Source organism: Equus asinus, chromosome 28, assembly GCF_041296235.1.
Source record: "Equus asinus isolate D_3611 breed Donkey chromosome 28, EquAss-T2T_v2, whole genome shotgun sequence".
NCBI lineage: Eukaryota > Metazoa > Chordata > Mammalia > Perissodactyla > Equidae > Equus > Equus asinus.
In genome coordinates this window covers 45,363,526-45,380,269 of record NC_091817.1, presented here as the reverse complement: position 1 = coordinate 45,380,269, position 16,744 = coordinate 45,363,526, and the positions used below count along the sequence as shown (strand labels likewise).

General features: G+C 42.8%; 1 protein-coding gene across 3 annotated transcripts in view; it reads right to left on the bottom strand.

Annotated features, from left to right (window-relative positions):
* Window positions 1-16,744, bottom strand: part of CDH13 (cadherin 13) — a 990,441-nt gene that overhangs the window by 612,380 nt on the left and 361,317 nt on the right. For all 3 annotated transcript variants that reach the window (XR_006521117.2, XM_014842967.3, XM_044760929.2), the window contains exon 3: window positions 8,403-8,611. Coding sequence is in view for 2 of the 3 variants with exons in the window: in XM_014842967.3 (XP_014698453.1) it covers window positions 8,403-8,611 (209 nt within the window). In the remaining variant the exon portion in view is untranslated. The remainder of the gene's footprint in view (window positions 1-8,402; window positions 8,612-16,744) is intronic.

The window sequence follows — 16,744 nt, the reverse complement described above, 5'->3', positions numbered from 1 at the left end:
ACCAGAAAAAAGAGAATTTTAAAAAAGTGGTTATTACCCTAATTTTACACTTATGATTCACTTTATTTGATTTACGGTAATAATAAAAGATAGGAGGTTAGAGGTCTATCAGACAGTCTAGAAAAATGTGCATTCTATCACATTATCTTATTCCATCAGAGATGCTAGGTGAAAATTTATCCCTGATGATGTTATATTCTTTTTATTTGAAAAGCCCCAAGCCGCTGTTGGAAAGCTTGCCGTGGATGGCATACTGGCCCTTGGGAGTCACTGTGGATTTGAATACTGAGGCTGCTGCTGGACCAGCCCTATGACCGGAGACCTCCCTCTTGACTTCTTTGAGTCTCAGTTTCCTAACTCAGAAAAAGGAATGACGCGATCTGCTTCAAGGCATTGTTGTGAGGATCAAATCCAGATAACCCATATGAAAATGACATTTTAAAGTATAATTTTGAAATGTAAATGTAAGGCATTTTCCCTAGACTCTAGGACTACGAAGATGAATGAGATGACGTCTGAATTATAGGGACTCACGGCCTAGGAGACATTTACATTTGGAAACCTTACGCTGTTCCCATGAGGTTCTTTCTCCAAAGATTCTATTCACGAGGAAAGGTTTTTAAAAGTCTCTTGACAACACAGGACTTGTCCACCTACCTAAAATGTCTTTAGGAGTTTTGCTCAGCTCTGGATTCATTTTTTATTTCGAACTACTTTTTAATTTTCCTATGTCATTTCATAGTCTTTACAGGAGCAAAGAAAAGTACTGGTTCTGTTGTAAATGTCAGTATTACCAAAATAGCAGTGGAGTGGCTGCATAAAGTCAGAAGGCCCAGGCCCAACGCTCAGTTCTGCCACTTGCTGACAGATGATGACACTGGCTAAATTACTTAACCTCTCTGAGCCTGGGCTATTTCTGATCGGCAGAGCAGGAACCAGATTCTCAGTGGATGGGTTGGCTCTGAGGGTCACGGAAATAGATACATGTGTGAGAGCATCTAAGACAATGCCCTAGCATGTGGTAGGCACTCAGTGAATAACTCTTTCTTTCCTCTTTCAAAATATAAAAATATTCCAGTGGAACTCCAGGCAACCCTGTCCAATTGGTAGCCATCAGCCACCTGTGGCTATTAAGCACTTAAAATCTACTTAATCTACATTGAGATCTGTTGTAAGTGTAAAATACACACTGAATTTCAAAGATTTAATGTAAAAAGAAGAATGTAAAAATCATTGCATTAATAATGCTCACATTAATTACTTGTTGACATGATAATATCTTAGAGAAATTATGTATTATAATATATCCATTCAGTTTTTTATATATGTTAGGTTAAATTGATATATATGACAAATATATAGAGTATCTATATCTATGAAATTTAACCCAATATTTATATATTGGGTGTGTATATGTGTGTGTGTAAAATATATAATATATACATAGGAAATATATAATATATACATTAGCTATATATATGGTTAAATATTAAATATATATGGTTAAATGACATATATTATTAAAATTGATTTCATCTGTTTCTTTTTCAATGTTTCTGTAAGGAAACAGATTTACATATTTACAAATTTACATATTTACACATTATTTTTCTGTTGTATCATACTGCTGTACAATACGAAATCTTGAGTTTTCACAAGCCAGAAAGAAGCTGCTTTTAGTTATCTAGATTTTCTATGCAATGTGTTATTTTCCCCAAGCATTTGAATTAAAATTAATCTTCAGAATATAGTTTTCTTAGATTCTGATCCACAAAGCAATCTGTTATCTACTTAAATTAATGAATCGAAGGATGTCTTTTTATCTATATTTGAATGGTATCCTGGAGCTAAGAATCATAAACATAACAATTTAGGCATGTGTCAAGATGTAACAGCCTAATACGCTGTTCTGGGCCCAATTCTTGGATCTGTACCATAATTTTCGAGCTATCTATTTTCCCCAATTTGGGTGACAGTTAAATGGATACTAATTTTCCTTAATAGTAACTGGGGAGGCTTTTGCCATGAAGAGTGATACTTTGCAGGTTTTTGAAGTTTTCACACTTGTTAAATCGGAGCATGTTAAGTATCTGCAGCTTTAAATCCTCATCTCTTCATGGCCACAGTAAATGCGCAGATTGGTTCTGCACTGTGATGGTTGTAAGACACACTTCATGGTGAGCAAGATCAATACCATTGACCAGCTCAACAGACTCCAAGCCACTCCCAGGCAGTGCGATAAGATCTTGAGACACGACAATTAATTTTACCCTAAGCTGGTTTCTCTCATTCTCAGGGATGCTTTAAACAATTGCAGTCAAGTCCCCCATGTGCAGTGTGACAGGCACCTTGGAGGTTAGATGGTATAACGCCCAAAACAAACAGAGAGGATTCAAATGGTTAGCTCAGGGTTGATGAAAATTAGAGTTCATCTCAGTAACAAATGTGCAAAGGATGTGTGAGATCAGAGAAGACAGAAAAAAATATACAAAGGTGACAGCAACTCACGGGGTGCTTTGGTTCAGAATAAACAATCCGTGACTGGGAATCCTCTGTCAACGATGGGTTAGCCACAATATTTTAAAGAAATTTTGTGTACCCCATTATGACATCAAAGCAAGGCTGGGGTCTTATTGTCACCGTACAGATGAGAAAACTGAAACTCCAAGGAGTCAGGTGACTTTTCAGTGCCACGTGACTAAGAAGAACTAAATGTGTGATTAGATCTCAATTTGGGGTCTCTCTAGGTCTTCCTCAATATCATCCACAGCAACTGAGCTAAATGACCCAGACCGTGTACATGTGCAGTAACGTCACAGAGGCGGATTCAGCCACTGCTTCTGAGCCTCTAGACTCCCCATGCCCTGGAGATACTTAACAGATGGAATCCTGAGATTCCGCGAGGCAATGAATTTAAAACTTGTAATCCCCTCAAGGGTCAAGATACATCATTAGCAGCAATATTAATACTGGCTTCCGAGCAGGTGATGACATGTTTTATATTTTCATTTTAAACATTAAAAACAAAAACAACTGTTTCTCTTGAGTGGTTCCTTCCTGTGATTGCTCCTTTTATTTTATTTTTTTGGAACTATTTCCATCCTGATTCTTGAAACTGGATGAGGAGCCAAAATTATGTCTTTTAAATTGCGTGTTTACAGTGATGATGATCAACCAAGAAAAATAAGCCTTAAATTTAGCTTTTTCAGTTTCTGTCATAACTTTGTCTATTCATTTTATTTTTTCAGGGATTTTTAAAATGACCCAAAAAAAGGGAGGAATAATTTTTTTTTGCATTTGATTTAAGCAACTCGATTAAGAGACCAGTTTCCCCTTACTGAGAACACCATGCACTGACTTCCAGTTAAGAAGTGTAAAGTGTTCAAAATTAACTTTTAAATACTGCTAAGTCTTTTGGTGTTTATTAATTGGACCCACAGAAATAAAGAATACTCTCTTGGAAGTTTAGTCAGTGTTTCACATAAAGCAGGCACCTGAGCAATGGGACCATAATCACCGGTAATCCTGAATTCCTTACGGGTTGTACACGTCATAGAATTGGGTCATACTGGGAAAGGATGAAGGATTGAGTTGTCTTGATTTGGCTGGCTCACTCGCTGAGCATTTATTATAGTCTGGCTTTGATGATACAATAACGAGGCATAACTGGTATTTTCATGGCACTTATGGATATGAGGGTGATCTGGCTGTGACGTCTGTCACCCTGTTGATTGCCAGGGTTGATTCGGCTGATCTGGCTGGCTAAGCAGAGGTTCTCTTCCTCCCTCATCGCTCCATGGGCATCCCTCCCAAAGCTGCACACTGGGTGGAAGAGACGATCTTCCGCAATAGATGAGGACCCTTCTTTGGTCAAGGGCGCACACGTAGCGGTGCTCCTCTGCTAGAATCTCCTAACAAGTTCTCTCTCTCATGGCACTTACTTTGTGCTGGGCATTGTTCTAAATCCTTTGCGTATATTTACTCATTTAATCCTCACAACATCTCTGTGAAGTCGATACTGTTATGAACCCCTCTTAAAGCTGAGAGACCTGGAGCAGAGGTGGCGAGTGCAGCACTGGGAATCATGCCAAGGCATCTGGCTCCAGGGCAGTGTTCTTAGCCTCCCTGCATGGATGCCAGGTCCCTAAGTTCGGAAGCCCAGAACTGAGATGGGAACAAGCACAAATAAATGAGATAGTTGAAGTGTGGTGTCAGGATGAGGGGAGCTAGGCAGGGTTCTATGAGAAGCATGAAGGAAAAAAACACTTAACCAGACAGGCGGACAGTCAGAAAGATGTCCCTGAACAGAAAATCTTGGCAGGTCCAGAAGTATCATGGGAGTTAGCCATGTTGGTGGTGCTGGCCATGGGGCAGCTCGGGCCATGATGTAGGGGGCATAATCCAGACAGAGCAGCAGCCACTGTGAGCATGAGGCAGATCTCGGCCAATTCAAGAAACCACAAGTGGTTTGGTATTGGGTAGGGGGAGCCCGGAGTTCAACATAGGGAGTGGTGTGAAAGCGTCTGCAGAAAGTAAAAATGCAGAAATAGCTTGGCAGTCTATAATGAAACCATTAACAACTGGACTTCACAAATTCAGGCTACAGGCTTTTGGGTGAAATGGGGTCACAGGGAGCAGGTAAAAATGAGAGGCACATACTTTTATTAAAGAAGAGTGGGGCTCCAGTTACCACAGCTGAGCTAGTCTTCAGTGGGGTTACATTTATCTTAGAGAATCCTTCCTTCCAAAGCATAGTGATGTGACCTTAGCCAGTGTGACATCTCTCCTGTTTTGGTAACGCTGGGTGCCCCACTGCCCTCTCTGAAAACCTTCTCTTTCTTTCTTTGGCTTCCCTTTCTCTTCCTGTCCTCAATCTCTGGCTTGTGTCTCCTGCCTTAGTGAGGACACTTAAACCCTGGTTCCTCATCCTCTGGAGGTTCCAAAGTGATACCACTGATGGGATGTGTCATTTGGTGTCTGGTGCTGTGTCCAACAGAACAACTCTGTGATGTAGGCTCTATTCTTATTCTTATATCACAGATGAGGATGTTGATGTTTAGGGAGGTGGGTGACTTGCCCAAAGTCACATAATCATAGGTGGTGGAACAGAAATTTGAACCCACTTAAGTTCAACACGAAAGCCAAAACCCTATCACTACTCTGCTCTTCTCCCCAATATTTACTCTGAGATCCAGTTCTATGTTCCCTATTGTCTTCAGGATGTCTCTATCAAGATGTCCTCAGGAGCCACCAACTCAACATATCCAAGCCTGACTGTAGTCTATCGCAATCCCTCCTTCTCTGACTGGTCCAATCCATCCCCATCCTCCTAGGTTAAACAATTTGGAGTCATCCAGACACTGAATCTTGGCTCGCTCTTCCTTCAAACCACACCTTCCATTTGTTATTTTCCTCCATTTCTACTGTATTGCTTTAACTCATTCCCTCATCTCTTGATCCATGGACGGTGGCCCCAGCCATCCAGATGGCACAGCCTCCTGGCAAGCAAAGTGGCAGAAAGGAGAATGGATGTTTGGACAGAAAAGCTAGACTTTCAATCTCATTTCTGCCAATTTCAAGCTAGGGGATCATGGCCAAGTTCCTACATCTGTAGTAAGGGATAATGTCAGCAGCCCCACAGGGAGGCTGTAAGGGTTAAAAATAATGTACATTAAAGCACACACTGAGATGCACACATGTAAGAGAGTCCCCCTAAACAATATAGGTTCTCACCCACCTCTTTGTACCTCAGTTTTCCCCGTCTGTAAAATGGGGACAGTAGCATGTGCCTCATGGGTGGTAGGGAGAATAAAGGAGTCAGCATTTGTGGCCCATGAGAGCAGCACCTGGCACACAGTGAGCATCATGAAAGCTTTGGCTGTCATTACAGAAGGAAGCTCAGCTTCCCTTCTCTAAAGGCACAGAGCAGCAACCACCACTGCCTCCCTGCTTGGAACTGAATCAACACACATGTTCATTGTCCCTCCCCAGTCGGGAAGTGAGCTGACTCATGTGCTCATTGTTTTCCCTCTCTCTAGCAGCTGGCTCACTTAGACGCACACAGTAGGGCCTCAAAAATACCAACTGAATATCTCTTAAGGACTGTGCTCTCTTCAGAGGGATTCTTTGGCTAGCAATTTTGTTTTCCTATGCTTTCCTTTTTCTTTTCTCTTTTTTTGGAGTTTTTATTACAGACACATCTGGGCAGCTTCACAAGGCCTATTTTCAAACCTCATAAAATTACTGGAGGCGGGAGATGAATGCCCCGTTCTGCTGGAGTCTGGCAAACTGAATGGCACAGCAGCCTTCACCATGCTTTATAAGAAGCAAACAATCACAGCCAGGCTTTGTCGACAATGTGCTCAGATGGCGGCAAATTAGAAACGGTCAGGGCTCTGAGGGGCTTTGCCTCCAGAAGGGTTTCTTTCTGGGACTCAAGAGACCAGCTCTTCAGGGCCCAGTCTCTGCATATTGAACCCTGGATCCCCCAGCCTGTCAAGGTGGTGTTTGCCCTGAGAAGTGCCCAGAATCCCTTCTGCTCTACTTTAAGCTAAATATTATGACATTGTCATTTCTAGATTTAAAGATGAGCCACCAATCATGATGAACAACATCCATCCAAACACATTCCATCCCACATGCAAACCCCCTTACGTGAGTCTCCGCGCCTGCACTTGCTCCTGAGACGTATCCTGTGTTGCACATCCTAGAAATTTTGTTGCTCTGGATATTTGCCAAGTCATTTATATCATGAGTTAGTGAGATACTGTGAAAATGACCATGGCTAAGTAAAAGGAAAGTTTGCTTTTGTGGTGCCAATGGGTTCCCACACTGGTATGTATTCACCAATATCCTCTTTTCTTTGAAAACATCAGTGGCACAACATGGATTCATTTTTAGCTTGCTATCTACCCTTAACTCACAGATTCACAGATACAAAGGGGAGTTATGAAGTTTGTCCAGACCAGGGATGGCAAATAGATGCCATCTCTGGAAACACTTCTAAGTGATCAACGGATAGTAGCTTCCAGAAGCACTGTATTGGGAAAGATACTCAGGTCAAGCCAGGGGTGATTAGCAATATCTGTCATGAGTACGGTGACAGAGTGGGGCAATGCACATGCCACTTATTTGCCATCCCAGACCATTTAACCCCTCTAGTCTTCAGATAAAAAAAAAGTTATATGATTCTTTCAAGATGGTACACAGAAAATGCTGGCAGGAAAGCAACACTCATATTGCCAGTTGTACTGTCTCTGCTCTCCAACCGGGGAATTGGTGTTCACTCCACCACCCACACTCCACCACTGAACAAAATTAGCAGATAAAGCAGTGTAGAGAAAGGCAGCAAGAATCAAGGCTTTGAAAAACTGGGTAACAGGAAGCCACCAGGTGGGAGAAAAAGGCTAGCACACCAAGCTGGCCCCACACCAAGCTGGGTACACATCATTATTATTGCTCTTATTTTTCCAGGGTCTTGCTGTGTGCCTTCCCTTTCTATAACCAAGAAGCCACAGAGTTTCTGAGCTCCTGGGGAAGAAGGCGTAGGTAAGTCCATTATAGCAAAAAGTCTCTGAATGACAGTCAGGAAACCAGCAGGGTAGTTTGTGGCACTCTGTGCACCTGCACCTGTGTGTGGGTGCAAGGATCAGCATACTTGTGCTTTTGGAAAGGAATGGGCACCAGTGCATGGCAAAGGAGCAGTGCCATATGCAATGGTTGCCTAGCCAGCTATACAACTCCAGCGGCCACTGTGGTCCTGCCTGCCCCAAATCCATTTCCCTTCCTTGGATGAGAGCATGTTATTTTACTTTGAGTAATTACCCATCTTTCACTCTCAGTCTATATATTTTAGGTGGGGCTGACTCCACCCTGGCTTCAGGACAAGGCATGTGACCCAGACTTAACCAACCAGAGCATCATGGCCCAATGGACACAGGGATTGTTCAGGGATGGGTGCTTGATGTAACGAGAGCCAATGAGATCTGATTTCAAGCTTTCATTGGCATTATCAGGAAGAGATGTTCTCTCAGGCAACTTCAGACTGGGAGAATGATGTGGGGCTGCCGAGACCTCCACAATGTGAGGCAGGGAGGGATGTAACTCTCTAGGAGTGAAGCCAACAGAAGGAAAATAGAATCACAAGATGGATAAGGAGCAAAGCTGATGTCACATTTGGGCACCGGTACATACCCATGCCTGAAGGCAGAGTTATCTCCAAAACATCTGTCACATGAGCCAATAAATTCCCAACTCTCCATAATTTTTAGAGTTGGTTTTTTGTCATTTGCAGCAACAAACGAATCTTGGACAATAATAAACCAAAGATTCATTTTCCACATAAGATGTACAGACCCCAATGTTTCTCCTTGGATCCAATTTATCGCAAAGAGCTGTGTTACCTGCAAGGAGCCCTGGATGTCCTTCCCCCCAACAATCACGAGTTCTGCCATGTCTTCTGCATGAGGAGTCCGGGCGTGGACGAACAGAGTCTTGCCCACTGCAGTTATGTTTCTCAGGGCCACTAAGCTGCCATCATTGTTCACCTTGAAGTATGGGCTTGAAACCTCATAGCGTAGCTTGTCATTTCCCTTACAGTCACTGAAGGTCACTAGGAAAAACAAAACAGAACAAACAAAAACAGAAAGAGCATGAGTAGGTTGGGCACCTTAGTCCTGGAGGTATCTCTGACCATTAAATGTGGATTACCACATCCCACCCCAGATCCTCAAACTCTCCCCCGTATCCCGCAGCACCCCCTTGTAGCCCCTTGGCTTGGATTGTGCTGAAGGACTTCATTTGATCAGGTCTTTGATCACCTCCCATGCGCCAGGCAGGTGCTAAGCACCTGGGATGCAGAGATAAACAGAACTGCATCGCCGTCCTTGGGTGTGGTGAGTGAAGCCTACAGTCAGGTAGGGAAGAGTGACTTTGAGGGACATGCTTTAATCCTGTATGTATGAGGTGCTGTGGCTGAACCAGAGAGCTCAGGAGCCTTGATGGACAGCTTCACAGAGACAATATTTGAGCCAGTTTATGAAGAATGAGTGGGCAATTAGAAGGCGCCCATGAGGGTGGGGGGCATTCTACATTACTCAAGGCATGGGGGTGGTGGTGAAACAACAAAACGGACTCAGAGAAAGAAAACTAACTTGGTGCAGCTGGATCAGAGGTAAATTTGAAATGGGGCAGAGATGTTGGGATGAAGAAGGAGAGGCTGGAAATAGAGATGAACATGTCCTTTGGGACAAATTGGGAAATGCCACTAAGTTAGGGCACTATTCAGTCGCCTTGGACTATTTTTAGCTTGGAATGGGTCAAAGTCAGGTGTGTCTTCTGGTTCCACTGGAAAACAGTGCTTCCCAAGGGTGGGGTGCATCAGGATCACACGGTAGAGTTTTAAAAATCCCAAAGACCTGATCCAGAGTTTCTAATTTAGTAGCTCTGGGTTCTAGAGAGTGGTTTGGAGAAGGGAAGAAGAGAAGCCAAGAAAACCAGTTAGTCCAGTGTTGTACTGATGGCCCAGCTTAAGGCAGTGGCTGGAGAGCTGTGAGTGAAATTCCTATAATTGAATGGCTAAGTCACATGTGGGAAGGAATACGGAAAATCAGCTGTCTTTGAGGGTAAGCACAGAATTGTATTACTTGCTTTCTTCTCCCACCTTGCTTTTGTTTTCTTACCTCTCTGCTGAACAGGCTTGTTTGTTTGTTTAGCGAATCTTTAACTGAACACAACATAGATTCAGAAAAGTGCATACATCAGAATGCACAACTTGGTGAACTTTCACCAAGCAGGCACACTCGTATACCCGGAGCCCAGGCTCAGGTGCAAAATATTCCAGTCCCCCTTCCCCACCTTGATGAATAAAATTCCCCACCGGAGGCTACACTCTGCTGACTTGTAATTCCAGAGATTGGTTCCACCTGCATTTGCACTGATCCTACACTGTGCTCTTTTGTGTGTGGATTCTTTCATTCAACATTCTGTTTGTGAGATTCATCCATGTGGCTGTGAGTGAAAGCAGTTTATCCTAATATAGTATTCCAGCACATGGCTATACTGAGCTTATCTATGCTACTGTTGATGGGCATCTGGGCTATTTCCAGTTTGGGGTTCTTAAAATATTGTTAGTAGGAACTTTCTTGTGTGTCTTTTGGTGACAGCATCTACATAGGTCTGAGTATACCGTTAAAGCCATATAAATGTCTGATGAACTAAGCTGATCTTTCTATTCTAGAAAAATAATTTAAAAAAATTTTATTTTTGTTTTTAAAGATTGGCATCTGAGCTAACATCTGTTGCCAATCTCTTCTTTTTCCTTCTTTTTCTCCCCAAAGGCCCCCAGTACATAGCTGTAGATCCTCCTGGTTGTGCTATGTGGGATGCCGCCTCAGCATGGCCTGATGAGCCACGCTAGGTCCATGCCCAGAATCTGAACTGACAAAACCCTGGGCCACCGAAGCAGAGCATGTGAACTTAACCACTTGGCCATAGGGCTAGTCCCTGGGAAGATAATTCTTATGGTGATAATAATCATATTAGCTGATAACGATAATAGTTAATGTGAATTGACCACTTTCCATACAGGAGGCTCAGTGCTAAGCATTTTACATACATCGTCTTATTTAATCTTTACAATGACAATGAATGAGGTACTATTTTGATACCCCCCCCACACACAGTTTAAAGATAAGGTACCTGAGGCTTGAGAGGGCAAAGAAGGTGCCTAACACACACAGTTTGTAAATGACGAAATCAAGATTTGAACCGTGGTCCATTTGCCTTTCATTACTACATGTTTCAATAAAGACAAAGCCCCATGTAGAAAACACCCTTCCTGACATCCCATCAGAATCTGAATACAAGGACATGAGCACCCAGTTCAGTCCTGCTCCCATGTTCCCACCCAGCCCTGAAGCGCATCTCATGGTGCCACCTTGAAGTCTCTCTGCTTCAGGGCTCCAGTGCCTTTTCTGGCTACTCAGTCAGCTTTAGGGCATCTCTGTATGGACATGCAATTGGCCTCGTGGGAGTCTCAGTTCTCAAATACTTGCTAACTTTCTCTGACCATCTTGGTAGCCAAGATTAACTGGGCATGCCTGGTCTCAGTTTTGGAAGTGAACTGTGAAGGAGAGACATGAAGGTTGCTTCCACTGTCATCATCAATTAGCATTCATCCACTGGAGGCACACTGCTCAAATGACAGGCCCACTGGGACCATGTTGCCTAGATTGCCAGGATGTTGGTTCTGGCCCTGGCCCCCAGGCAGGATCAAGGAAGACAGTCTCAGCTGGGGAGGACTGGGAGAAAAGAAGGCATACAAAAATTTTGGGGGTTTCTAGTTCCTTCCTTCCTTCTTTCCCTCCTTCTTTCCTCTCCTCCTTCCTCCCCTCCTTCCTTCCTTCCGTCTTTCTTTGTTTTGTTCCTTCCTTTCTCTCTTAAATCCATTCCTTCCTTCCACAAATATTTACTAAGAGCCTATATTCTACTAGATGTTGAGGTTGAGCAAAGATGGACATAGTCCCTGGCTTGAAGTCTAGTAGGGGAGACAGACATTAACCCATTACTCCTTATTAGTAATAGGGGACCTATTCCAGGCAGACAGAACCACAACACGGGCAAACGTCCTGTGGCATTCATGGAACTGCAAAAAAGCCAGTGACATGGGCCCAGAGAGCAAGGGAGAAAAGAAGGAAAAGAGAGTGGAAATAACATGGGCCTGGGAAATGTGGGACCTGGAAGGCCACATAAAGAATAAGTTCTTGAAGGAAGCTTTGGATCCTCCCTTCGCAACTACAGAACCAACTTGTCTTCACTTGACTCTCAGACAACTATGGTCCCCCATTGCAAATGATGCCAGCACTCAAGGCTCTCCATGTCCTGGCTGCCCACCGGCCTCCCCTCTGGCCTCCATCTTCACTGGGTACCTTGCACATTGCCCACACCTGAGCCTGCCTACACCTATTGTCCTTTCCTGCCCCATGGCTCATATTGCTCCCCTGTGTGGAAAATACTTCCCACCCTCCTCACCTGGTTAACTCTTAATCATTCTTTAAGAGTCAGCTCAAGCAACTTCTCCAAACACTCTCTTAGTGTTCCCAGAGTTCCCTGTACATAGGACCTTTTATATCATGTTGCATAAACATATCTACTTTACATATCTGTTTTCCCCATCAGAACCAAGATCAAAAGTGGAATCATATTCTTTTATTCATCTCTACGTCTCCAGCAATGAACAGCATGCCTTTCCATACAGCAGGCCATCAATAACAATTCCACTAAACTCAATTACTCTCCTTGGGAAAAATGATGCTCTAGTGCTGGTTGAGTGGGGTACCTCTTCCATGCTGGGAGCAGGAGATGCTGCAGGCAAGGCCAGGAATTGAGAACAAAGGCCCCTAGTCACCTCTTGTCCTGGCTGAGCCCAGTACTAGGGATGGGTAGGAAAGGAAGGACTCAACCACTCTCTTCCCTGACTTCCCAGGCTCTTTATGCTTCCATTCATGAGAGCACTTAGCCTCCCCGTGCTTAGCTTTGACTTAGCTCATTGGTGAAGACAGGGGTGGTGTCTTATCTTTCTCCATAATCCCAATAAATCTGTGCAAATCCCCAAAGCATAGCTGGGATCAGTGTGTGCATGTTGCATTAATGAATGTTTTGACCCATAACAGTAACAACGTCTACCATTTATTGAGTGGCATCTGAGTGCTCGGTTCTGTGCCAAGGACTGTACATTGAGTCTCTCCTTTTAGCCTCATAGCAATTCAAATCTTCAACAGCAATTCTCAACTTTTTTTTAATTATTATCTACCCCCCAGGAGCCTTTTAAAAATTTTGCCTAATTGCCACCACTCTCATGAAACTTTAACGTCATAGATATACTGCATATCTGGTTATTTTCTGCATGTATAGCTATGCTTTACACACTCACAAAGTACAATTTTTTTCCTCTCCCCCAAGAATCCATGTCATCCATTTGGGGGCAATATAGCCCCACTGAGAATGCATAATCTATAAGCATCATTTTCCATTTTACAGGAGAAGAGACAGAGCTTCGGAAAGATTGACTAACTTGCTCAAGATCACACATCCAGAAAAAACAAGAACCTGTCCCCAGTCTGATCTGGCTGCCTCTAGAGTTCAAGCTCTCAGCACATCTATTTCCCAGGAAGGGATGAATGAGAGGGAAAAGGGCAGTTGGGGCATCCCAAAGGCCACTCACTTATCCCTCCAGTATCGTCAGAGGTACCAATGAGGGCCTACTGACAGAACAGATCTACATTCGGGACCTGGCACATTGTAGGCACTCAATATATTCTAGCTTCCTTCCCAAACTGCTGTATCAAATAACTACGGTTTACATAATTGGGCCTTTGTTTATTTTAGACACATTTTACCAATTCAAGAGCAGATGCTGTAGACTGTGGTTCTTTTTCAAGGCTGTGAGAATCACCTGGAGAGCATTTAAAAAAAATAGCGATAGTTGCTCCAACCCCCAACCGAGATTCTCATATAACTGGGCTGGGCTGGGTCCACAAGCATCTCTTTAAAGCTCCCTAGCCTAAATGTGACTCAGCCAGGGCCAGGAACCAGGACCTCAGACAATGGATTACTTGTCAAGATGCCAGGTTTCCACATTTCCCAGCCATTCCTGGTATAGAGAGATGGTTGGGGACCTAGCAAGCTGGGAATTGCTATTCCCACGCTCTAAGAAAGGGCAGTTTTAACAGTAGGTTTCTAAACCCTTTTCCAATCCTGGCTCATGTGCAGCAGCCCTGTGACCTTGGGCAAACCATCCATCCTCTTTACACCTCAATGTCTTCATCTGTAAAGTGGGACAAATAATATTACCTCCCTCACAGATGCTATAAGTCTTATGGTGAGCATTAAACAAAATAATATGTACCTACAGGCCTAATGCACTTAGGGCAGATCTTAATGCTAATTGAATAAGAATTATTATCATCATTATCATCATTATTCCTGTAATTCTGGGCATGAAGGAAGTTGCCTTTTCCTTTCCCCACATAGCTTCCTTCTTCCAGCTGGTTTTCTGCCTGCCTTCTGGGTCCTTCTACCTCTTTCTAGTCAGGTACCTGTGCTCCAGCCTGCTGGGCCATGTGCGGTTACCATGGAGATGGTTACTATAGGCATCTCGGCTGAGGCTAAAGAAGTGAGGCAGATGATTCTGATCCAGTCTCACTCATCTTTGAATTCTCCCACTTTTCTTGGCAAAGCCCTTCCTAAGTCACGTGAGAGATTGCGAAGGAAACATGACATCAAAGGAGTGATATTACAGTGCCCTGTCCACAACAGGCTCAACAAAGTTTCACTAAACATTCTTCAAACGGACTATTTGTAAAGATAACTTCGGACAAATCTAAGGTATTACTTTTCCTAAAAGAATGACACTACACTGAGAGCTTTACACTCATTATTGCAATGATTTTTCACATTATCAATCTGAGGTCGGTACTTTTATTTTTCCCATTTGGAAACTGAGAGGTGAGTGGTGAGGTTGGATGAGGTCAAAGCCACACAGTTAGTTCATGCTAATCTGCCTGGTGATTGTCTTCCTTTCTTCATTCACTCAGCTTCCAGCCTCACAATGTCACCACACCTTCACCCTTGATCTACTATCCACCTAATATATTTCTTTTAATTGTGTCACATTATTTATTTATAAAATTATTTGAAGATAAACCTTTAAAATACACATTGGATGTGTCAGATGTATTTTTTTCTAATAATGTTAAAATACATCTAAGGAGTCAAATAAAAACATGTTTGTCCTTATACGCACTAAAACCCTTACAATGATGTGAGTTCTCCCCTCCGTAAATGCTGGCCTGGGCTACATTCCTTTCTGCATATCCCTCACTGAGACAAATTCATGCCCAGCTCCACCCTTCTCAGGCTTTTAATCTAGGAGGGATCTGATCTAATTACATATGATTATCTGATATAATTTAGGAGGGCGTCTGATATTTGAAATAATATATCTAACCTAACTAATGCGGGCTTGAGAAAGACACAAACCTTAGAAAAGGCAGAAATCTAGACTGTGTCAATGATAGTGACTTTGGTATCTGAAATATATAAATACTTAATCAAAGGAGAAGTAATTCACCCACACCCTTTTTTTCTTCTTCCTCCTGGAGAAAACTGACTATACTCCCCACTGATTATAGTCTCACCTTAAATTCCCCATGAAAGGGTGCAACTGATGGCACCAGCCCAGCATCGTCTCCTATTATTAATTTGATGCAACCAAAGCGTCAATGATTCTCAAACTTTTAAACAGAGATCCGGCCAGTGCAGGTTTCAGGGCACAGAGTTCAAAGAACATATTAAAGATGAATTGAATAGTTTATGTCTATCTATTTAAAAGATGTTTGTTTCTATAGAGACAACCTCCTAAGTAGCTTGGAAGACACCATGAAGATAATTGAAAGGAAAAATTCTAATAAACAATTAAACTTGTGAATAAATATTCAAAACCTCTGTCTGAGGGGGAAATGAACTATTTGTACAATTCTGAACCTGCAAAGGACTTCCTTACATAGTTTATCACGGTGACATTTAAAATAGCTTCTGGAAAGAAAATAAAATTATACATATAATATAGTGTACATGGGGATTTATTGGAATCAATTGCACATCATTCTTTGAGATAATCTTTGAACACCCCAGGAGAAGGAAGGGGAAACTGAAAACTCCCCACCTGGGGGAAAATGCAAATTAGACAAATGGCACCACTCAGAGTTTCAATTATGCTTTCAGCGTGTTTCCACTCAAAATGTCCTCTGGGCTTAATGCAAATGTCACAAAAAGACAAACTTTAGCGAGGAGACAAAACCACAATTGAAATGGGAAGTTTGGCACGTGAATTAAGGGGCTTAATCTTCCTGACCTTGATTTTATGCTTTCTTCTTTCTTTCTTTCGAATGTGGTTCTTAGGGATGAAAACCCAAAAGTATAGATTTCTTACCATCTAGAAATGTGGGAGGGAGCAAATTAAGCTGTATTATGATCCGAGGAAATACGAAAATGCAGATGAATTTAAATTTGTCTGAAAAATATAGAGCAGTCCTGCTCATGTAGATAGGTGTGAACCAATATATGGAATTCGTGCTATTCTTATGTGTTTTGGGGTCAATCTGTGATCTATACACTCACATCTTAGATGGGCAAATGGTTCTAAATACATTGTATACATTCACAGAGACTTGCAAATCGGTCTGCACATAGGTGGGAGGGCCTCTCAGAGTTGGTGGTCAGACTACTTGCACACCCCGTGCAAGGCTGTATGTGGATCAGTATGGCTGTGGGCTCTGAATCAGTCATCCTGGGTGCTGTATCCCTCCCACAGACAGATATGCTTGGATCTACTTGTAGCAATCTATGCTCACACACAGAAGAGAGTGGTTTGTTTCGGTAGAATGCTGGTATTAAAAAGCAAAATTCAACTGAATAAATGTTAAGTATCTTGTTGGCTTTATTCAATGATTCATGAATTGAGCAGCATCCCATCCAGCAGATAGAAAGGAGCTCAGAAGAGCTGTACAGAATCAAACACTTTTATAGACAAAAGCAAATAGGACAGGGAAGTTACTAGCAAAGAGCGAACTGTTTGTGGCAAGGTCACCTTCCTTTAGGGGACTGCAGGGGTCTGTCAGGAAGATCGCTTCCCTAGTGCCCACCAGGTAATTCCAGATTGACTCATTTAAGATTCCACCCCTGG